The following is a 21717-nucleotide window of genomic DNA, read 5'->3' on the forward strand; positions in this document are numbered from 1 at the left end:
GCCCTGCTCACTGGACAGGAGTAATCAGTAACCAGTGCAGACTGGTGGTAGTGACAGCGGCTCGTAGTTTGGCGTGATCTCTGGTGTCAGTGACATTTCGCTGCCTCAGTTTAGGCCGTCCGCAAAACGGCACGCCCCGAATGCGAAATGAACTCCAACCGTCTGTCCAAGTGGGCGAAGTTATTCTCGCATAGTATACAGTCTATCCTCTTTTACATATGCATGACACACCGAACGCTCTACCTTGCCCCGTCTTGCCAGCCGTTTGAGCACCCCTACCCTTCTGCCTCCAGTCCCGGTCTCCAGCCTCACTCCTCTCCCTTGACCAAGACCTCCCCCAGGGTCCGGTACCGTCGGTCCGCGTAAACGAGCCCGAACCCCTCCCCCTCGCCCCTCACGACCCCCTCGACCTCCCCGACGATGACGACATGATCCCTCACCCTCACCATGCCCTCCCCGAGCACCTTGCACTTCAACACGTACAAGACCCCACGTCCCTCCAGCACGGGCGCCTCGCCGTCCTCCTCGCAGACCTTGACGCCGTCCGGCAGCTCCCGAAACAGCCCTTCGCCCGCCGCGTTGCCACGCGTGAACCACTCGGCAACCTGCGCGCCCTCGGCGCCCTCGGCCAGCACGTGAACGTTGAACAGCCCGCCCTCGTCCTCTATGGCCTGCAGCGTTCGGCTGGGCGTCCGCACGTTGAACGTCACCAGAGGCACGGGCTCCATGCTCAACGATACGAAGCTCGACATGGTCATCCCCCGCGGCTGGCCCCGGCGGTCCGTCGCCGTGCAGACCACCACCGAGTGCGCCAACCGGCGCATCACCCCGCGGAGCTGCTCCGGGAGCTCGTCTTTCGAGTTGTGTGTCGACGTCGGCGGCTGGGAGGGCTCGGTACGCCACGTCGAGGATCGCGGGGCCGCCGAGGTGTTGTGGATCGCTCGTCGGGGCTCGCAGGTTCGAGGAGGGTTATGACCGATGGGCCATTGCGGGCGCTGTTGGCTCTCGGCCGGGACTGCACGGCGTTAGTGACCGCCGTCGATTGGATCAAAGAAAACAGAGACCGAGGGGCTGACTTACATCCTCCGGCCAGGGTCCTCCGTGCTCCTTCAACTCTGGTCCTCGCCCGGCCGGCCCGGCGCAACGCCGTCGCAAGCATACAAGCTCCGCTCATCGCATGCGCCGTACCATTTCCCGTCCCGACAGTTCGGGGAAGGGAACAATCCGTGCTGGATCAAATGCCAAGGGAGTTAAGAACTGTCCTGTAGTGTGGTGCGATGGAGGCATGCAAGTCAGCCGCCCGTCTATAGTACTTCGCTGTGTAGTGGTGAATTGGAGGATCTCTGGGACCTCTTAGGCTCTTCCTTCCCCCCTGCAATAGCTCCAGCTCCGGTGATGTAAATCCACCGCTGTTGGAAAGAAATTCCATAAAAATCTCCTTATCGATAAGCAACGACACATTCTCTCCCTATGCCCCCCCCGGCCGCCGCTGAGGTGACCCGACCTGTGGGACCGTGCACGGAACTCCCCGGCCTCCGACGAACCGAAATTTTGGTCTCGCGCGACGCAAGGAGGTCAACGGCCACCAACGACGTGTACATCGTCAAAAAAAGGCTTCCTTCCTCTTTTGTCTCTCTACGCCCGCCTTACCACTCCCACCCCCCCTCTCTCTCAACGCGCGCGCGCCCCTCGGCGACTCGAACCCTGCGCGGTCACCTCTCGCTCTTACCGCCTGCATCTCCCGCGCCCCAAAGGTCGTCCCGCTAGGCGACCGTTAAACGAGACGAAAATGAGCAAGCTCCCAACCCACCTCCCACGGCCGTCGAGCCTCCTCTGCTGCCGACCCAGAATAGCGGCAACCTCAATCGCGTCCTCATCCTCATCCTCCTCTTCGCCGCTAGCCTACAACGCCTCGACGCCCGTTCAGAGGACGTCCCTCACCCAGACCCGTGCCGCAACCTTCGTCCCCCGCCCGCGCCGCCCCTACACCTTCACCCAGCTTGTCCAGCTCTCGGACGGGAGCACCTTCACCGTCCGCTCCACGTCTCCGGCACCCCTCGTCCGTTCCGTGAAGGACTCTCGGAACCACGCCCTCTGGCAGCCCTCGGACAAGTCTCTCAAGAACGTCGAGGTCGACGAGGCCGGAAAGCTGGCCGCCTTCCGAGAGCGCTTCGGCCGCGGCTTCGACCTGGCCGCGGCCCCTACCGAAGATGAGGCCGCCGCCGCCAAGGCCTCCACGGCAGCGCCACCTGCTGCTGCTGCTGCTGCTACTGGTGGAAAGGATGGGGCCGCCGAGCAGGACAAGACGGCCGCCCCGGCCAAGCCCGCCGAGGAGGACGATGTCTTCGACATGGGCGACTTGATCAGCGGGTACGCGGTGCAGCAGCCCCAGCCGAAGGCAAAGGAGCCCCTCCAGAAGGCAGCGAAGAAGGGAAAGAAGTAAACAGGAAAGCATGCCCAAACCGACACATCACTACAGCAGCGGAGAGGAAGAGGGAGACCCCTTGTACGATGGCAACGGACGAAATGGGTGTGTGTGTGTGTGTGTGTGTGTGTGTGTATAAGGAAAAGAAAAGAAAAGCTAAAACTGTTGAGGTTTTGATTTTCTCAGAACGCCAGCTTCCGGACTAGGTAGAGAGAAGAGAGAAACGTAGTCGGAAGGGAGGCGAATTACGGGAGAGCCCTCATACCCCCAAGGGTTGCTTCTACTGTCATATATGTACAACAATAACAACAACAACAACAACAACCAACAACCAAGAAAAAGGCGCCAACCTGCGCTTGTTCCAACTCCATTCAATGGTCCCAGCTTTCGGCTGACGGGTCGAAGAAAAAGCCGCTGCTGTGACGCGTGGGTATGATGTAATGAAGCATCGGGCGCCGCATCTCGGGCTTCTAGTCAGAGTCGTCGTTGATGGTGGCGCGAGCACGGTCAATGGCCGTGTCGCCGGGCGGCTTGCCCGAGGATTGAATGACGGGCGGCCGGTAAAAGACGGTCTCGTCGTCCTCAGCATCGAGCTGCATCAAGAAGGTCTCCCACTTCTCGATCAACTGTCATGGTTTGTTAGCTGGTTATGTCGTCTCGGGGAACAGGGGGAAGGGGGGTGCAGGACATGCCTCTTTTTGTGCCTCGACCGCGCTCTCCAAGAAGGTCTCGACTCCGCTCTTGAAGTCCTCCACCTTCTCCCGCTCGAAGCGGTCCAACTCGGCCCTCATCAGACGACCCATGTCCTCGAAAAGGAGCCTGGCCTGGTGGACCTTCCTCTCTGCGTCACCGACCTCGGCACTGACCTGGTTCAACCTGTCCTGTTGGCTCTTGCCTTGCCTCAGGAGCTTGTCCTGGGAGCTCTTCTTCTTCTGAAGCTCCGACTCGGCAGAGTGCCAAGAGTGGAAGGCCTTTTGCCTTTGACTGAAGGCCTGCTTGACGGACCCAATGAGACGAATATACTCCTCGATGATGATGCCAAATGTCAGGACATCTTGCTGGGCTTGGCGGTCATAGACATCACGGATGGTGAGTTGCAGCTCGGACAGCGCGTCGAGAGGCCCTGACAACGAAGGCGAGAGCTCGACCGTTGACAGCGCATGAAGAGATGCCGAGAAATCACCCGCGGCCTCGGCCATCATCTTACGCTGGCCAACCATGGTCTCCATCGCCTTAAGCAGGGCTTTGAGCTGATTCTCGAGCGCATCGAGGTAGACCTTGCGGTCGTGGAACCACTGGAAAAGAAAACCCCATGTCAGATCTGTCCCCCGCCCGTGTTCAAGCGTAGATGGATACTCACATCGTCCTGCTCGACAAACTTGTTGCTGCTGCCAACATTGATACCCAGACTGCCGAGCACACCCTTGCTCTCGCCCGGAATCGGGTCCCTCCGCTCCTTGTGCTTGACGTCGACGTTGAACGACTCACTCTCGAGGAAGAGCTTCAGGTCGGCGTCGTGCTGCAGGGTGGGATGGGCGGCCGTCTTGTTCAGCATCTTCTCCAGGGCAGCCCGGCGCCCTTCGACAAAGTTACTCTCGAAGCGGCCGACGGCCTGCTTCTCCGGCGGAGGCGGGACAACGACGCCGGGATTGTTCCCGTGCAGCGTATTGTACAGCCAGAGGAAGTCGCGGTATCTGCGCTTTACCTCGAACTCGGACTGCTTGTAGGCCTTGGAAGACGTCTGTCGGCACATGATTAGCGCGGGGCCCCTGCCATCATCCCGAACCAGGCGATTCTGGAATCCTGTCGTCGTACCTTGGTCCGCACAGAGTAGACAATGTGCGAGCTGGTCAAGTCGCCGACCTTGTGCGGGTCTCCCACGCTGATCTGGAAGCTAGGTTTGCTGGCCTGCTCAACGCTCACGCTCGGCTGGGTCTGGGTCCGCACGGGACTGGGGTGGGCAGCCTGGACGGGCGGCGGCTGTCTTGGGCCCGAGGGTCGGTCGTATTCGTCGTCGTCGATGTGGTGGGGGTCGGCAGGGCCGGAACGACGGTCCTGCTGGGACGGCATCGTGGTGCGGATCACCATCTGCTCCTTCTGCGGCGGGATTGGCGGAGCATCGTGGCCGGCATCGGCGGCGCTGTCGGCGGCGGCGGCGGGAGCGCCGAGAGGGCCCAGGGGACCGAGGGGGTCGTCGACGGCCTCGAGGCGCGTGGGTTGGGCGGAGACGAGTCGGCGGACGGGACCCGATCGTGACGGGCGGGAAGCGGATGTGGCCGTGCTGGGTGCGTCTGACTCTGACTTGGCCGAGGTCTGCGACGTCGACTGCTCATTCTGGGAGGGCGGCTGCGACGAGGGCTCGGATGTGGGTTGCGAATCGCCCCATGGCGACTCCTCGAGGGGATCCATCCTTGAGTTGTTGATGCGCAATGATCTTGGGATTGCTTCGATTGGGAAGTTGGACTTCGAATGGGGGTGGATAGACGTAGAGAGCTATCGAATACGACGCACGCGGCGAAAGGGTCAGGCAGGTAGGTGGAATGTGGTTTCGTTGTGGAGGTTACCTACCCAAGGCAGCACGGCCGGTTCTGGTGCTGGTTGGCGTCTGACTGATTGACTGACTGACGGTCTCTCTCAATGCGAAAGGCACAGCTGCTCCGCACCGTGACCATGAGCAAGGTACGTACTCTGTGATTCGCTGCCGCTTTGTGGAAGCTTCAGCCACTTGACCCCAATCGGGAGTCTGAGACTTGGGTGCCCCTCAAGGCCCCTGTAGCAGCTGGCGACCCCCCCAGAAGCCAGTTGTAGTGCTACTCCCGCCAATTAGCCGACGTCACTATTATGTCCTTTGACGTTCATCCTGTCTGCTAACTTCAATCTTTATTCTTCACCGAGGACACCAAGTGTCCTACATTGAGCTTCACATTTATTCCGAAAGCACTCTTCTCAACGAGCGCGTGTAACAACTTCATTGAGTCACGCCTGTTTCAAAATTTCTGATCAAAGGAACGGCCCGAGAGGTATCTACTACATTGATGGATGGTTTACATAGGCCTGCAGCTGAACGGTGTTGACGTTGCTGCTTCATCTGCTTCTTCTTCTTGGCCCCGATTACCCTACGAAAAAGTCATGTTCGTCGACTGCCGCGACCCCAACGCCAAACTGTGGATGAAATCAATCGACTACTTCCCCTTTGCCATCTCCTCATGCTTTTCCCTTCGTTAGGATGTCTTTGCCCTCGTCAAGCCGTCTTGGGGGATTAGCGGTCAGGATCGTAGCAACCGCCAGCCACAATCAGGTTCATGCGTGTGAACTGCACCTTCATCACGGGTGTCTTCTTAGTCGGGAACGCGCTGATTTGGTCGGGCGTAATCATCACTTCCTTGCCCTTCTTCTTGCTGCCCCCGGGCGCGTTGGAACCACTGCCAGTCGCCCCTTGACCGCTCGCATTGGCTCGCTCCGTCTGTCCCGTGGCGGCGACGATCGTATCACCTCCCTCCTGCGTGGGTGCCGTGCCTGGCTGCGGTTGCACAACCTTGTGGCCTTCGGCAGGCAGATCGACGTCCCAGACACGGACCGTGCCGTCTTGGCCGCCAGAGACCAGGACGTTGGACTCGACGCTGAAACTTAGGGACCAGATACCGCCCTTGCCATGGCCACGTGACCGTTTGATGCGCGAGCCCTTCTGGATATCCCAGAAGAAGATATTGCCGCTGTTGTCAGCCGTGGCCAAGATCTTGCCATTGGGTGCACACTCGATGGCCGAAATGTAATCCGTATGGCCTGTAAAGACACGGACGCACTGGCCCGTGATGACAGACCACATTCGAATCGACTTGTCCGTCTCGTCCGAGGCCGAAAAGACGTACGTTCCGTTGGGATGCCAGGCGACTGCCGAAATGCTCGAGTCATGGCCGACGAGAATGCGTTGTGCAGAAGCGTGGTCTTGCATCCAGACTCGAGCCGTCTTGTCCCAGCCGCCGGTCAAGAAGTAGTGGCCATGAGGCCCCCACTCGGCCCTCATGACGGGGCCGTCGTGGCCCTTGTAGACGCAGACGCAAGCCCAGATGTCTAGGGACCAGATACGAACAGTGCCGTCGGCCGAACAAGACAGCAGGAGCTTGGAGCTGGTCTCGATAGGACCCTCGCCCTTACCCTCCTCGCCAAATGGCGCATGATCAAGCTTGGCGATGGCGTCAGAGAAGGAGACTGAGAAGACCTGGGCAGAGTGACCGATCAACTTGCGGTTGTTGAACTTGAAGTCTTTCTCGTCGGCTCTCTTCGACTTCAAGGGCTTGCCCTCGAGGTGCCAGACGCGGATGTAGGAGTCCGTGGTGCCAATGGCAACCATTTCGTGATCTTTGGAGAAGTCCATGCATGATACGCTGTTTTTGTTCTTTAGTAACGATCAATCAAGGAGGATAATTTCATGCCAACCTTCCGAGCGTGTTGTGGAATGTGAACATGCACGCGCTAGCAGCGACGCCGACGCCGCCGGTACGTCCCTCAATCTTGAAACGGTCACGGTTTTCTCTAACTTTCTGCATCTCCATGACGACATCACGGGCGCGAGACGGAGGGAGAGGAAGCTCGGCTCTGTTGGGGCCGTCTGCGCTCTCCTCTCGCTTGATCTTGCGGTCGAACTCTTCGACCAGAGTAGACCGGCCTTCGGGCGGCGGGTTCAGCGCGTCCTCGTCTTGAAGCTCGGCTCTGACATCTTCACGGAGGTCCTCCTCCATGGGAAGGGGACCTAGCTTGAGAGGGACCGTCTTGTCTAGCAGGTCTCTGTTCGAGATGCCAGTGAAGACTCCGGGGATACCCTCTTGCAAGTCAATCTCGTCGATGTCGAGATTCTGGCTACGGCGGTAGATGGCCTCGAAGCTGAAAGGCTCAATAGGCCCGCGGGCGGTGGAGTCTAAGTGGCAGAAGGTCGAGAGGATGTACAGGATGACTGAGCCACCATTGTCCCGCTCGCGCTCCAGGAAGTGGAAGAGGTTGCCGGTGATGTGCTGGTTAAGCGGGATGCGGTACTTGTTCTCGCGGTAAAGCTTGGTAGTAGAGTTTTCCTTCGCGTGCAGAGCGAGAGTGATCGTGGAGAACGTCTTCAGGTCGTCCGAGTGGACATTCTCGAAGTACGGCTTTAGGTTGTTGAGGAGGCTCTTGGCGTCCTCGGAGTAATTCTGCGTGACCAACTCCAGCCATGAATAGACGAACACGGGCCAGAGGAGCTTGTTCAACTCGAACTAACGAGAATCAGCAAGATTACGGCAGGAAGCGGCAGCGAGAAACAACATACTTTGTAAATATCGAGGTTGTTTTCAACCCACTCGCGCAGCAAATTGAAGGCCTTCAGATACTTCCGCGGGCCTAGGTCGTCCACCTTGTTGTGGATAGGACGACCATCCGGCCCCAAATGCGACGACTCCTGCCGGAAGATGGTCTCTGTACGCGTGTAGCCACGCTTCAAGAGGTAGTCCGTAACCTGAAAAGACGGGTTAGCGATGTTGTCCTTGAAGGGTACAGCATGTAAAGTAACGTGTGCACATTCTCATCGTGTTGCTGCGTATCTATCGCGAGCCAGTCAACTTGGTTAACCATGTTCGTCAGCCGTGGCAGAGCCCAGGTGGCACAGGTACTGAGGGATGAATGTGAAGAAGGTTTGGTGTCGATGTTGATGAAGGGCGAAGGCCAAGGATGAGAGGAATAGGTAGACGGGGGGCTGCCGGTTATATCCATTCGGAAGGACCTCAGTCATGCCTTCCAAATCGGTATTCAGAAACCGTCCCGTTGCCCCTCACCACTTCTCTACCCCTTCCTCACTCCCCCTTCCCTCGGCCCATCGTCATTTGTCACCAATACACTCACCCCAGATATGGCACTTCCGCCGGACGTCACTAGACCGTGGGCGCCTTCCGACTTCAAAACAAACACATAGGACTACAAAACAAGGCACCTACAATTTGGTTCAGATTCTGGTTCGACATTGGCGCGGTAGCCGGTGCCGGCGCGGGCGTCGCGGTCGTCGGAGGAGGGATAGGTGTCTGGCTCACGGGTGTAGGCGCGGGAGCTGCAGCACCTGCACCGGGCGTCGTCGTCGCGGGCTGTTGCTGCTGCTGTGAAAAAGATCCTGACGCGCCTGCTCCTGCGCCGCCGCCGCCTGGGGCGCCTGGGGCGCCTGGGGTGGTGCTGCTCGCACCAGGCTGGCCCGGGTTTCCCGACATTCCGACGAGATCCTCCGAGCGATGCTATACCTAGGAGTTATGAGGAGTTTTCTTTTTGCCCAAACTCTTACTCGATTACTTCGTTGTGCCTTTACGACTGACGGTCCATAATCTTGAGTCCGTAGAGCGAGACGAGCTGCGTCGTGTTCGATGCGACCCAACAGCCGGAGCAACGCGCTTCCGAGTGGGAATAGTACAAGTAGAGTTGTGGCTCTCAGAAATTAAAGCGCGACTGAGCCTCGACGATCTGAGTTGGAAGAAATGATGAATTCGATGGAATGTCGTTGATGTCGCGTTCTGTTGGATGAAATGAGGCTCGTAAGTCACCCCCCTGCAAGGCTGCAAAGATGGTGGAAGGCAGAGGTTGGCGACGGAAAATATCTGGAGTGAGGACGCCAAACCATTTCCAGACTAGCTCGTTGCCATATGGACTTGATGATTGGGAGGATGCTTCAATCTGTCCACGGCTTGGGGTCCACTTTCCCCGAGACGCGGCGGTACCTTACACCATGTACCTTTTTGAGCTCACTCGGTCCAAGCTCATTCACTCATTGCCCTACCTACCTCTCATCTCATCACGCAGATCTAACTCATCGAAAACGAAACGTTGGGCCTCCAACCAAGTACAGCAACAATTCTATCATAGGTTATCACTCGGGCTGCTTGTCCTATAATCGTCACAACCTCTTTTCAACCACAATGGCTGATTCAGCAATGACCGGCGCCGGCGCCGGCGCCACAGGCGAACCCTTCACCCTCGAAGAACGCATCCAACAGCTCTGTGAAATCGACACAAGCATAGTCCAGCTCATGCATCACACTTCCTCCGCCATGTCCGCCCTTGGCGCCCAAAAGACCCCTGAAATAAACCCCGAGCAGCAGAAGCAGACGTTCAAGTCGTCCATGGACGCCCTCCTCTCCACCCTGCACACGGTCGACGTCCACATGAAACGCCAGATCATGGGGCTCGAGGAGGCCGGCATCATCAAGCTCCGCGGCGAAGGCGGCGGCAGCGGCGGCCCCGGCGAGAAGAGCGTCGGCGGTCGCCAGGTCGTCATGAACGAGGACGCAAAGATCGTCGCCAGGCCCTCCCTCGAACCCAATGGCGTCGGCACCATTGGCAACCTCGACGTCGGCTGGCTCAACAGCCGCAACAACAAGGTCGAGCGTGACATGGAGGCCGAGCTGTGGGCCAAGATGAGGGAGTTCCTCGAGAGATACCACTCGCAGGAGCAAGAAGCCAGCGGGGAGGTCAGCGAGATGCAGCAGTGAGAATTGCAATCTCGAAACCGGCCATGAGAGAGAGGCAAAAGATGAGACTGGCATCTAGGCCTGCCGACGGGTTCTGCACCATGACAGCACAACGAATAATGGCGAAAGATTTTGAGTGGGTGATACATGAGAGGTTCTCTCGTTCCAATAAGAGGCTGATTTTTGGCAGACCAATATACCCGATACCCACCCTTCTTCATTTCCACGCTGAGTGGCTATGAATCAGGGTTCTCATGAACGAACGGAGTGGTCAAGGATAACTCATACCTGCACACGAGGAATCCGGCACCTGCATAGAATGAACGATACTTCAATGATACTAATTACTCATGCCCATTCATGGCCTAGGTGGCCACCAGTGATTATACCGTCTTTCTTACCTTGTCATGCGTATGCCGATCTGAAATGCAAAACAAAAACGAAAAAACGATGCCGCCGAACCAACAACGCCGGCCAATGAACAACGGTTGTCGTCGTAAGAGTCAAAGGACGCCGCTCAACATTCGTCAACTCGACTCCTATTCGTGTGCTTGCGTGGCTCAAAGTCCGAATCCCAAGCTTGTCTTGTGCCCTCTGGTGTCCAGTCAAAAGACAAGAACCATCAATGGGTAGTTCGACGAGATGGAAGGAACTCAACCTCGAAACTTCTTCTCCGCTTCAACAAGGCCGACAGCTGCCTTGGTGACGGCGATCCAGTCAGGGGAGAATTGCAAAGCCTCGTCGAATGCAGGAATGGTGCCTAGAACATTGGCATCGCTCCATTGGCATGCAATGGTTCCGCTCAACTCTGCTGACTTTCGGACTCGGAGATCTTCGTGAACTGTCTCGATGCCGTGACCACTGGATTCGAACGGTACGCCGGATGACACGGCTCGGCTTTCGAGCGATTCAACGTCTACTGTCCAAGGGATTGACGAGTCTCTGCGCCAAAGTGTAAGCTTTACTACGCCTTGCTCGGTAGGTTGGCTGAAGATGGGGTCTATGCCGGCGCTTCCGTGGACGTGGAACGATACCGGGGTGTCGAAAGTCAGAGTACATGACTTTGACTCCACGGCATCAATGCAGAACTCGGCCTTTTTGCTTGAGTTCGAGTGGCTGATATTGACAGTCACGAGGTCGGCGTATTTGCCCTCCGAAAAGTCGGCAGAAAGGCTGTCGGTGAACTGGGGCAAATGGGGCATCACAGCCGCACCGTTGTAGTGACATTCAGATGACAGCCCGGCTCCGCGTGTGCAGTTGACTGGTTGACCCGCTCCCGAGGGGAGCTCTGCAATCAGCTGTCGAGTGTACTTCTCCAAGCCGGTGAACGAGACGATCGACGTCGTCCGATCCAGGTCAAGCGTTTGCTGGAACCTAACCTTCAGGCGGTTTTCTGCCGAGAAGGGGAAGGCGACAAGGTTATAGATCAGACTGATGAAGAAAATCAGAAGCAGGAATAGAGGGAGGTAGAAGCTGGCTCTGTGAATGAATGGCGTGATGGGCAGAAGGACGATGATGCTGAAAGCAGCGATGGCTGAATACACCAGCAAGGGGTCGTTGCCGTCTGCGGCTGCTGAGTTGATCGCAGAAACGACGAAGAGAGCGATCTGGAGGAAGACGATAATGGTGATTGGAGCAAGCAGAAGCAGTTGGAAAAACCAGGTCCAAGATGGAAGCTTGGCGGACCATTGCTGCTCCTTTTCGAGAGGATGTTCTGTCTCCTTGTTCTCCTCCCCAGTATCGCTCATGATGGCCGAGATGGAGCGTCTATATGTCGTCGCAAAAGTTGTCCGGATGGTGCCGTTGTTTCCGTTTTCGTTCTCACCACTCCTAAGCGGCGTTGTTTCTGTGGGCTCCTCGACGGTATTGTCCTCATCATTGGAATGATGGGAAATCAATGCGTCCGAGTTGGGTACCTCTGATATGTGATCCCTGATTTGCTGATCGTCATGGGCATGCTGTGCAAAGTCCTTCTTGCTTGGGAGCGCGAATAAATCACAGAGGCTGATGAGTGTCGAAACGAACACGGCGGAATGGAAGAATGCAAAGGGATAGCCGGACGCAATCTTGAACCTGTCGGCGGCGGTCGTGACCCCGACGAGGATGGCCCAGCTGAGAATGAACAACCAGATGTGGGCATACCCCCGCTGAAGAGCGGTCGGTCTGACAGCACTGGCGCCCTTTGAGACTGTCCAGAAGACGAGGAAGAACAGAGACAGCGTCATCGCCCATCTGTTGTCGTCAATCAGTAAATTGGCAAAACGTGAAGTGGAGAAATGCAACGACTTACACTGCGTAGGGACTGCTGTAGATTATGTGAGGGTTGACCCTTCGGACCAGAAGGGCGGAGAGAACCGTGATCGAGGCCGAGAAGATCAGAGCCAGCGGGAAGCGGGAAAAACCTTTCCAACCTCCGAGGGGCACGGGTTCTTCATCCTCTTCGGCTCTAACATTTCGCGAAAAGAAATAGTACTTGTCCTTTCTGGAGAGGATGTAGGTTACCAGGGCCAGGGCGAGGGGAGACACAATAAGTAATGTCAGGGTCCAGGCAAAAAGGCCCCGAAGCTCCAGCAGCGCGAAGCCCGTTCCAAACATGTCGAACCATACACCGTCCGTGCCAGAGCCGCTCGACACCTTCTTCTTGTCTCCATCATTTCGTCGGCCGCTGAAATAGCCGGTGGTGCTTTGGAGGTTGTCGACAGCCGCCAGGCTGTTGGACAGCAAGTGCCACAGACTTTCTTGCGAGGCGTGGCGGGTATCATCCTGGTTGGTGTGGTATCGTGCCCGCGGGCGATAGAACGCAATGTCGAGGCCGCGCTGACCATAGGATTCAGTCCATACTTTATAATCCGTTTCGCTTCTGATCGCCCCGAGCTTGAATCCATCTGCGGCAACGACGGAGCCGAAGGGGTGCGGTGCGTTTGCGTAGCCCTTGGTGACCTCCAGGTCGGTCGTCCGGAACAGAATGGCCCGCCCGCCGGCGCCAGCACCCTCGAGATTCACGAACGAGGTAGTGAAGTGGTAAAGAGGGCTGTAGTGGTAGACTCTAGCTCCAAACAGGCCGTCTTCTTCGCCATTGTTGAGCAGCAGCACAATTCCACGCCTCGGCTGCTGACCAGGGCTAGTGTAGTAGTTGAGCATCTGCAGGATGCTGACGCAGCCCATGCCATCATCAGTTGCACCGTAGCCAGTGGAAACTCTGCTCATTGGTTAGTGAATTGAAATATTACAGTCGCCGACAACACTTACGAGTCGTAATGAGCATTGACAAGAACGCCGCCCTGGCCAATCTTGCGAGCATCACGCTTGCCATTCCACCATTCTCCGTCTTCATCTTCGGTACCGCGAATGTAGACAAGCTTGTTCGTGCCTTCAAAATACGTAGCATACGGGCCTGATTGGCTAAAAGAGCCCGATGTGCCAAGGTAGGTGGTGTTCGATATCGTGTCGTCGAAGATGGTCACCGAAGGGCCCGTCGATGCGCGCCGGAGCACGTCTTGTCTCGCAGGGGCAGAAGCAGGGGCATCACTACAAGATCCTTCAGTCAGCAACTGCGCTCTCATGTAGCAGCCGTGCAGGGCAACAAACACTCACTTAATGTCCTGAGTCCAGATAACGCCGCCAGCGTCCTTCTCCTCGGTGTAGTCAACCTTGTTGCGATCCAAAATGTCCTTAACTCGCTTCAAGAGGTACGCACCGACCTCGTCATTGGCACGGCTGTTGTAAGGGTGGTATTTTCTGGTGATGTGCGTCAGGTCCTGCCAGGCCTCAGTCAAGTTGAGGTCCGGGTAGGGATCCTGGCTGTGGCTTGGGACAGCCGGCACGGACTCGTGGATCCATACGAGAGGTATCAGGAAGGCTGCGTAGACGACTATCAGCCAAAAAGTGACCGGGCCCGTCGTGAACCCAAAGGGGTTCTTAACAGCCATCGCGGCCGAGTGCTGTGGGAGCGGAGTTTCGGGTGGTTCTGTAGCTTGTGCGTGTGTCGCCGGTGGATTGTCGTTTTTGAGCTTGGTGTTCGGGTATTGTATTGCAAGTCCAAGGTCGATTAGCGACCGAGGAAGAGTGTCGACACAGCTTCGAATCCTAGTGTTTCGTCGTTGGACGGGAGCGGAGATGGCCGGGTTCGGCTCTATGGGAGGGTGGAGGGGCGCGGCAAGGAGCCTAGATAAGGTGAGGGAGGCTAAGATTGATTGCGACAGACGGGTGGTTCAACTCCCATGTCGAAGATTAATAATAATGGGTTTGCAAAGAGAAACGAACGATTGTGTGAGAGAAGTCGGGGAAAGGTGAAGTCGAGTACAAGCAACGTTGCTGACGGCCGTGAGACGTTCAGCATACCTAGGTGGGATGAAGGAGGCTGGAGGAAGGCGTCATGTCATGCCAGACAATGCCGTCGCGTTCCCTATCTAGTACGTACCTGCCGACCTACCTGCGCATTTACCAGGTACTACACTACCTGGTAGGATGATGCAACCACCATCGCTGCGAAAGAAGTGGCCCAAGCTCCTCCAATTCTAACACTACAGCGACTCAGAAAGCACTAAAAGCGCGTACCTAGCCCATTCGCCTGGCCCTGCACGCAGAATGTCATCAATGCGGGGAGCGGACTCTGCACACCCTTAACTCGGTAAACTTGTTCTTGGCTTCACCACTGGTCGGCTCAAGCCTTGGGTCCGGTCTTGATTAGTAGCAGGCGACATGCAAACACATATTGCATCTTACAGCTAGCTATTCGTACACAGGTAACAGCCAACAAACCCCACGAACCAAATGTTCCCCTGAAAGGACTCGGATCTGACTCCGGGACGGTGCTGTCAACTCCAAGGCGTCACAAACAGTCTCGCGTGGAGACGCAGGGTTCTGGATTTAGGGTCAACTTCTTCTTGCTACATTTACTGCATAAAGAAAGCCTATGGATTAGTCACCACTATATTCTCCGTCTATCGTACAATCTGCTTGCGCTGTCTGCTGTTTCAAGCCCCTGCTTTCGAGTTATGGGATATGCCCGGTCTATCCCTGTTTGCCCAGCAAAGCAGTTCGGCAGTGAACGCGCTGTTTCGTAGGTGCGAACACTTGTCCAACCCTGGAAGTCATTAAATGAATCCTTGGTTGTTAGTTGATCGTTAGTGGTCAACGTGTACGGACGCAGGCAAGCACACGTTCAAAATGCATGTTAGTCCCTAAACCCGTCTACCCAAACACTAGAATCTGAATCAGGCGCCAGGGGGGGGTGGGGGAGGTTGGTCGCTGGGGGGAGGAGGAGGCGCATTGTCCGAAGGAGGCGGCGGGGGAGCATCGCCGGCGTATTGCTGAATCAGGGCATGGATACCGCTCGCCGCCAGGCCTGGAGGAGCTCCGAGGCCAGGAGCACCAGGCGGAGGAGGGGGCATGTTCGGAGGAGGCGCGGCCATGCCAGGGGGAGCACCGTATCCGGGGTAGCCACCGTAGGCAGCGTAGCCGTTCTGGGTTCCAGGAGGTTGATGCCACGGGGCGGCACCTGGAGCGGCGGGGGCAGATGGCTGACCACCATAGCCTTGGCCGCCGCCACCACCGCCGTAGTAGCTGTCACCACCAGCATGATCATCGCGGCGGTTGCGGTCGCGGGCCCATGGAGCGGCACCACCACCTCCACCACCTCCGCCGCCGCCGCCGCCTCCGTCACCGCCGTCGCGGTCGCGGTCGCGGTCACGATCATCACGCGAGTCGTTGTTACGGCTGCGCCAGGGAGCGGGACCACCGGTCGGGCCACGTTGCCAGGGCTTCGCATCACCGCCACCGCTGGGACCGTTGTTGAAGGAACCAGGGCCGGCCTCAATGCGTGCGGGAGCAGCACCGCTGGCAGAGCCGCCGCCGAGTTCTTGCATGAGTTGCTGTATTTGGTTTAGTATTGCGTCGTGATGGGAAGTGCCGAACAAACATACCTCGTACTCGCGATCGACAGCGTCTCCGCTTCCGAGGCGGCCAGCGGGACCTCTGCCACTGCCGGCACCGTCGTTGCGCCAGCTGGCACCCTTTTGTCGGTCGGGACAGTCTCTGGCCATGTGTCCGGCATTGCCACAGACACGACAGATGATGCTGGCAGTGTAGTTCTGTCGCTCGGGACAGTCGTACTTGCGATGGCCGATCTGACCGCAGTTCTGGCAGGCCTGGTTTTCGTCGTCACGGAGAGTTCCGTTGAGAGCTGCGAGCTCACGAAGCTGGTTGCGCTTGAGCTCGTTCTGGCCTTCGGGGATGGAAGCAGCCTAGAGGAAGCTAGATTAGCCACTGTTGATGCACAAAATGGGGTAAAGGGAACCACTGACCGTCTCAATAATATTGTGAATGAGCTTCTTGGCCTTGTTGACCTTTTCTTCCGTCTCCGCCATGATGAGGCAGTGAAGGTCTTCCTCCTGGTTGCTGGCGTGAGCTGCGTCCGACCGGCCCTTTCCTTCTTTGACGGAGCCCTTGCCACGAATGGCAATCTTGGCGCCAGATTCTCCCTCCATCTTCTTCAGAGTATTGCCACGAGGTCCGATGAGCAAGCCGACTTTACGACGAGAGAGCTAAGCGTTAGTATATGTATCAAGAGGGTGAAGCAAGTATGACGGTCCCGATCTCCAAACAAGGCCAGGTCTGACAAGACACCTGGAGGATGCATGACAAGCTTGGCCAGAGTCCAGGCAGGGGAACAAGGGAAACAAGAATATTGGTTAGGAGGGTTAGAGGGTTAGCAATCATACTGAAGTTAATCTCTGGATAATCGTTAACAGGCACGTAGACCTTCTCCTGGGTCTTGGTGGGCCTGCGGTAATCCTGTGGCGGGTGGTAGTTAGGGATGGTCTTCATGGCCTTCTCGATGAGCTTGTGACGCTCGTCCTCGAGGCGCTTGCGGTAGCGGTATTCGCGGGTGTTGATACGGCGACCATGGTTGTCGTACTGGGGGGGAGGAGAGGGAGATCTGGAAAGGAGACGAGTCAGTCGAGACGTTGCGCGATGCTGCGCTAGAGTAAGAAAAACATACCTGTCTCCATCGGCGGGGACGACGTCATCAATACGAAGCTTCTGGCTGATTTCCGTGATGCGAAGATGAAGGGTGTAGGCCTCCAGCTGCTCGCCGGTCATGTTGGCCGTGATGGCGGTGGTCAAGCCCATCAATCCAGCAGCCTTGTTCTCCGACGCGTCACCCCAACGGTTTCTCTTCTTTCTGCGACGAGGGCCATCGGCATCGGAACCTGCATGAGGTGTTAGTATCGGTAGGGAATGGACAGTTGCGCAAAAGCGAAGAGACCTACGTGGCTCAGGGCTGCGACCACGCTTCAACTCGCCGTTGCCGCTGCCGTTGTCGTTGTTGATGCCGTTGCCATAGTCATTGCTAGGGGGGGGAGGAGCTTCGGGGTACTCCTCGTCCTCGCCGCCAAAACGGCGCTTTCCCAACGGGATGTTGTTGGAGCCCGTGATTCCCTGGCTTCTCCACGACATTTTGGCTGTTGCGCGATAGCGATCAAGATGTCGGTAAGGAGAGGCTATGTCGTGCGTGATGGCGATTGCGGATTTGCGATGGAGGAGGGAAGGGAACTTTTATATGGGACTCTAGGTACATTAATTAATGTAGAGCTGCGGAGGTGCCATGAATCTCAGCCTGGCCCAAAAGAACAGCTATGGGCCCAAGCGTTTCTGGTACCGATCGCCACCAGCTGGATACTTTTGTGTGGCGGGATCCACTCACGTGACACAAGTGTGAAAACCAGCGCCAGCCGGTTGGCTTTCGAGCAGGAAGGAAGGAAGATCGGGCAAAATTCGAGAACACAGGAAAAGAAAACCGAAAGCCACGGTTGAGATATCGCATGAGAATGATATCCAACCAGACAAAAGATATGATCAGTGGGAGGCTTGAACTCCCGGCCTTGGCATTACTCAACATTTCAGGTGAAATATTAGTACCACGCTCTAACCAACTGAGCTAACCGACCAGGATGGCTTGAATGCATCTTGAAAGTGTGTTGCGCCTACAAGTACATGAATCTCAACTCTCATTGCCTTCCTGTCGCTCGGGCACCAATATTTCACTCACATATCACTCCGGTTGCCAGGTCTTCGTATTTCACTTGTTTCAACGTTCAAGTGTCTTTTTTGTTTCTTTGACGCCCAGTGTTCCAGAATCCGTACTCATTCATTTCTCATTTCTCATTGCTCATTTCTTAGCGGCATCCTCCTGCATTCCTTTGAGAATCCACGCAGAGGCAGCCTTGGCCTGCTCATCCAGCTCCTCGTCGGTCTTACTGTGGTGCTCCAAGGCCTTGTGGGGAGAGGGAATGTGACGGCCCTGCTCGAAGCCGGGCCTCTCGACGAGCTTCCACAGCCACGCCTTGAGGGCGGGGAACTCGTCGAGGTCGATGCCCGCCCACTTGCTGGCCGCGACCCAACCCCAGCTGGCAATGTCGGCGATGGTCACGCGGTCGCCGACGAGGTAGCCGTGGGGGTTGGCCTTGAGCTGCGTGTCCATGGTGCGGTACAGGCGGCGCGTCTCGTTGACGTAGCGGTCGATGCCGTACTGGATCTTTTCCGGGGCGTAACCTGAGGGGTACCAGTCAGTATCTCACTGTTAATGGGCCCGACGAGCAGCGATTCTTACGCTTAAAGTGGTTGGCTTGTCTGCGGCTCGTTAGCATCTCACCCGCTCATTCCAGCTGAAGGGAAACTCACCCCTGCATGGGGCCCAGACCACCCATCTGCCAGTGCAGCTGCAATTCCCGTCAGCGTCGCATAGCCCAGGGCGTGCAAAAGGTCGGGGTCTTACCCAGTTGTTCACCTCCCAGTACTCGCGCGAGCCGTAGGGGTAAGAGACCTTGTGATCCTTGTCGTAGCGGTCGACGAGGTATTGCAAAATGCTACCGGACTCGAAGAGACGGATCTGCTTGCCATCTTCGAACGTGTCGGTCAAGGCCGGGATGCGCCCATTGGGGTTGATCTCAAGGAACCAGGGCTCCTGAGGTCTCGTGCATCAGCATGCAGGCTCGTCATGGGTCTGCTTGTGTGACCAACCAACCTTTTGAGTGTTCTTGGAGATGTCAATGGCGGTGACCTGATAGTCCAGTCCAAGCTCCTCCAGCAGAATGGACACCTTGATACCGTTGGGGGTGCCGGTGGTGTACAGGTGGATGTCGGTCTTGGTCTTGGCGGCCATGTTGAAGAATTGCTTACTCAATTGTCCGAGGCGAGAGGTCATATGAGGGGTTTGCAGCTTGCTGTGGGTTGTTGTTGGGATGACCAACGATGATTTGGGGGCGGAAGCTTCTAAATAGTAATTCGAGCTGCTGGATCTTCGAGCCCCATTAGTATTGCACCGACCCCTCTCGCCTGACTGCCAGTGCAATCGGTATGCTTAGGTAGGCATGACCTTAATAATACGGAGGGGGGTCAAGCTGGCGAAAGCAATCGCAGCTTACGCCTAGGCTACTGCCACCGGCCCCCAAGCGGGTCGGGTCTCTCCCCCTCTTCACCTTCACCCTCCATCGCACAAGTTGTGAATCGCGACAGAAGGCTCACGGGGCTTCCTTCTGCTTAGAAATCGAAACCGATTCTGCCGCAAAGATGTCGTCACCTCCCGCGGCCGGATTTGGTCTGCCGAACTGTGGATCGCCGCCCTGGCACTAACATCGGCCGCGTGTTCTGCAACACAACCCCAACCTCCGGCGCCGTCAGCACTCAGCACTCAGCGGCCGAGCTCCGTGGCGTTCCTAGCATTCCTTTAGCCTAGTGTTGCTCTTTTGGGCGGTTTCCCGGCTGCCCCACGAATATCTCTCTTCTGGAGAAACCGGCATTCGAAATTTGAGACGAGTAGTTCCGCTGTAAATCGATCTACCTGAGCGACGCTAGGTTCTAACTTACCTATGGGTACCAACACCATGGCATACCTACCTCAGTGCTGGGTATAGCACTTATGCTGTATTTCCTACTCTTTTTTTTTCTACATATTATCGTGTACCTGTGCGACCTCAAGAGGGATCGCCTTGGCCACGTATCTTAGGACCTACCTACCTACCTACCTGCTGGTCGTCACCGACCCCATTACTTACCCAGGTACTGATCCGCACGTCGTTCCTCTCGCCGCCTCCTTGGAGTAGTTGCCCCAAGCGTACGTCTGGAATTTGTGAATCGAACGGCCGACGCCGCTGTTGAAACCAGGATCACAAGCCTTGTCGATATGATCCGTATCCCCCGACAACTTAATGATGGTGGTTAAGGACCTCCCTGTTCTTTTTCGGGCGGCTTCCACCGGCACGTCCTGATTCCAGTCTACTTTACGGGAAGCGAACCACGTAGCCTGCTGCAGCCGAACCGCCCTGCGTACCGAGATGGCCTCGACCGTGAAGATGATGGAAACCAGCGCCGTCGTGAACGCGCATTCAAAGGCGAACAACCGCGATAGCGTAACGGCCGACACGCTCTCTTGGAAAGTGTGGTATAGCGAGCGCCCAGAGCCCGGTTATGCCCAGGAAAGGCGCGTCGAGCTCTTTGGCAGTGCATGCATGTTCCGGAAGAGAGCCACGCAATGGTTGCGAGGGTCCAGTAGAAGGAGTCGCAGCAGGAGACGCATAATGCGATGTCAATCATGTCGAGAGACGGTATCGAATTCCAAAGCAGAGAGAGGGGATGCCCACGTGCAACTCCATTCTCTATAAAATAGGAGGGGGTTCGATTCTGCGTTCACTTCTGTGTTGTCTGCACAGACGGCTGGTTCGCGCAGCAATCTGCATTAGGAATTAGTTTTCTTTTGCAACGTAGCGCAGACAGATGGACTCCCTATCTTAGCTATTATCTGCTAAATCTTGTTTTACAACAGGCTATATAGTCCTTTGTCTACTTTCATGTTCAACTAACTCAGAGTTTACTAAGTATTGTATGTTCATTTAATAGAAATTGTTGTAAAATAATGCTAGGAAGTACAGTGCTGATGCTGTTTAATTGCTTCTGCTTGGCATTCTGAACGCTTGGGGCTTTGAGAAATGAGACTGCTTTTAAGAAATGCTGAACTCCTTTACCCAATTTTCTTCAAACTATACTAGATACATAAAAGCCTAGTCTACGTTTTTCTTAGAAGCTTCGGAAGCTCCAGGATTAAGACTTTTGTTGACCACTGTGGACCCATTGATTCTTGAGTAGAGCTTCCATCCGTCATCCGTCATCTTCAGTCTGTCCACTACTGCAGAGTAAATCCAAATCCCGGGCAAGCCGGTGGCTTCGAACGCGTCCTTCGTGGTAACCTTGCCAGCCTCTTCCGGCCATGCCTGGCGAACCAACGTCATGTGATAACGTACAACCACTCCTCCAGTTTCGTTGTCTCTGTCAACAATGTGGTTTGTTGCATGTCGAGTAACCCCAGGGATAAGAGGAGGATATTTACTCTCGATAAAATCCTTCACTGCCTCAGCACCCTTAAAGTGCCCGTACATGTGGTACAAAGTCATTTCGGGAAGTTGTGTTGTGAGTAGTTTCTTCGTATCAAACTCCTCGAAAAGAAAGTTATGCCGGTTTACAAAGTCGATAGCTGTGACTCGTTCCTCAGCCGTAACTTGATGAGAGGTCGCGGCGGAAAACTTGGGAAAGCCCTCGTTGGCATTGGGAAAGGCGAGCATCGTGTCTACTGTTCGAAAGATATTTTTTTGGGTGGATAAAGGGTTTAGTTTGTAAGAGCTAGAGGCACTGTGGTTGACTGCAAAAAGATGGTGGTCACTAGTTAATCAGATCAAGCGAAGCAACAGAGTTAGCTTTTATATTCATCCATTTACTGGATTGTCAAGCTACTGGAATCTTTATGTCGTTCTACCCGATACTTGG

General features: G+C 56.1%; 9 protein-coding genes across 9 annotated transcripts; 2 read left to right on the forward strand and 7 right to left on the reverse strand.

Annotated features, from left to right (window-relative positions):
• Positions 1-308: 308 nt before the first annotated feature.
• Positions 309-1174, reverse strand: CH63R_13037 (Flavin reductase like domain-containing protein; the record flags this gene model as incomplete). The annotated part of the gene is made up of 2 exons (XM_018308011.1): positions 309-1015; positions 1081-1174. 2 exons carry the CDS (start codon positions 1172-1174, stop codon positions 309-311), a joined length of 801 nt encoding a protein of 266 aa, XP_018152428.1.
• A 615-nt stretch (positions 1175-1789) lies between these two features.
• CH63R_13038 (Mitochondrial ribosomal protein) lies at positions 1790-2443 on the forward strand (the record flags this gene model as incomplete). The annotated part of the gene is made up of 1 exon (XM_018308012.1): positions 1790-2443. One exon carries the CDS (start codon positions 1790-1792, stop codon positions 2441-2443), a length of 654 nt encoding a protein of 217 aa, XP_018152429.1.
• A 452-nt stretch (positions 2444-2895) lies between these two features.
• CH63R_13039 (Sorting nexin 3) lies at positions 2896-4834 on the reverse strand (the record flags this gene model as incomplete). The annotated part of the gene is made up of 4 exons (XM_018308013.1): positions 2896-3051; positions 3136-3720; positions 3786-4166; positions 4241-4834. The coding sequence occupies 4 exons, from the start codon at positions 4832-4834 to the stop codon at positions 2896-2898; spliced, it is 1716 nt and encodes a 571-aa protein (XP_018152430.1).
• Positions 4835-5684: 850 nt separating this feature from the next.
• On the reverse strand, positions 5685-8646 carry CH63R_13040 (WD repeat domain-containing protein; the record flags this gene model as incomplete). Its single annotated transcript, XM_018308014.1, has 5 exons — positions 5685-6810; positions 6863-7668; positions 7722-7907; positions 8291-8341; positions 8383-8646. 5 exons carry the CDS (start codon positions 8644-8646, stop codon positions 5685-5687), a joined length of 2433 nt encoding a protein of 810 aa, XP_018152431.1.
• A 699-nt stretch (positions 8647-9345) lies between these two features.
• Positions 9346-9918, forward strand: CH63R_13041 (Mediator complex protein; the record flags this gene model as incomplete). The annotated part of the gene is made up of 1 exon (XM_018308015.1): positions 9346-9918. The coding sequence occupies one exon, from the start codon at positions 9346-9348 to the stop codon at positions 9916-9918; it is 573 nt and encodes a 190-aa protein (XP_018152432.1).
• Positions 9919-10550: 632 nt separating this feature from the next.
• On the reverse strand, positions 10551-13826 carry CH63R_13042 (Peptide hydrolase; the record flags this gene model as incomplete). The annotated part of the gene is made up of 4 exons (XM_018308016.1): positions 10551-12129; positions 12188-13096; positions 13147-13425; positions 13492-13826. 4 exons carry the CDS (start codon positions 13824-13826, stop codon positions 10551-10553), a joined length of 3102 nt encoding a protein of 1033 aa, XP_018152433.1.
• Positions 13827-15113: 1287 nt separating this feature from the next.
• Positions 15114-17358, reverse strand: CH63R_13043 (Zinc knuckle; the record flags this gene model as incomplete). Its single annotated transcript, XM_018308017.1, has 6 exons — positions 15114-15770; positions 15822-16142; positions 16203-16426; positions 16620-16837; positions 16901-17111; positions 17172-17358. The coding sequence occupies 6 exons, from the start codon at positions 17356-17358 to the stop codon at positions 15114-15116; spliced, it is 1818 nt and encodes a 605-aa protein (XP_018152434.1).
• A 712-nt stretch (positions 17359-18070) lies between these two features.
• Positions 18071-19105, reverse strand: CH63R_13044 (Glutathione S-transferase; the record flags this gene model as incomplete). The annotated part of the gene is made up of 5 exons (XM_018308018.1): positions 18071-18453; positions 18512-18531; positions 18583-18620; positions 18677-18865; positions 18926-19105. 5 exons carry the CDS (start codon positions 19103-19105, stop codon positions 18071-18073), a joined length of 810 nt encoding a protein of 269 aa, XP_018152435.1.
• Positions 19106-20957: 1852 nt separating this feature from the next.
• Positions 20958-21515, reverse strand: CH63R_13045 (uncharacterized protein; the record flags this gene model as incomplete). Its single annotated transcript, XM_018308019.1, has 1 exon — positions 20958-21515. One exon carries the CDS (start codon positions 21513-21515, stop codon positions 20958-20960), a length of 558 nt encoding a protein of 185 aa, XP_018152436.1.
• Between the last annotated feature and the right edge of the window lie 202 nt (positions 21516-21717).

This window comes from Colletotrichum higginsianum, chromosome 9, assembly GCF_001672515.1.
Source record: "Colletotrichum higginsianum IMI 349063 chromosome 9, whole genome shotgun sequence".
In the NCBI taxonomy this organism is placed as follows: domain Eukaryota; kingdom Fungi; phylum Ascomycota; class Sordariomycetes; order Glomerellales; family Glomerellaceae; genus Colletotrichum; species Colletotrichum higginsianum.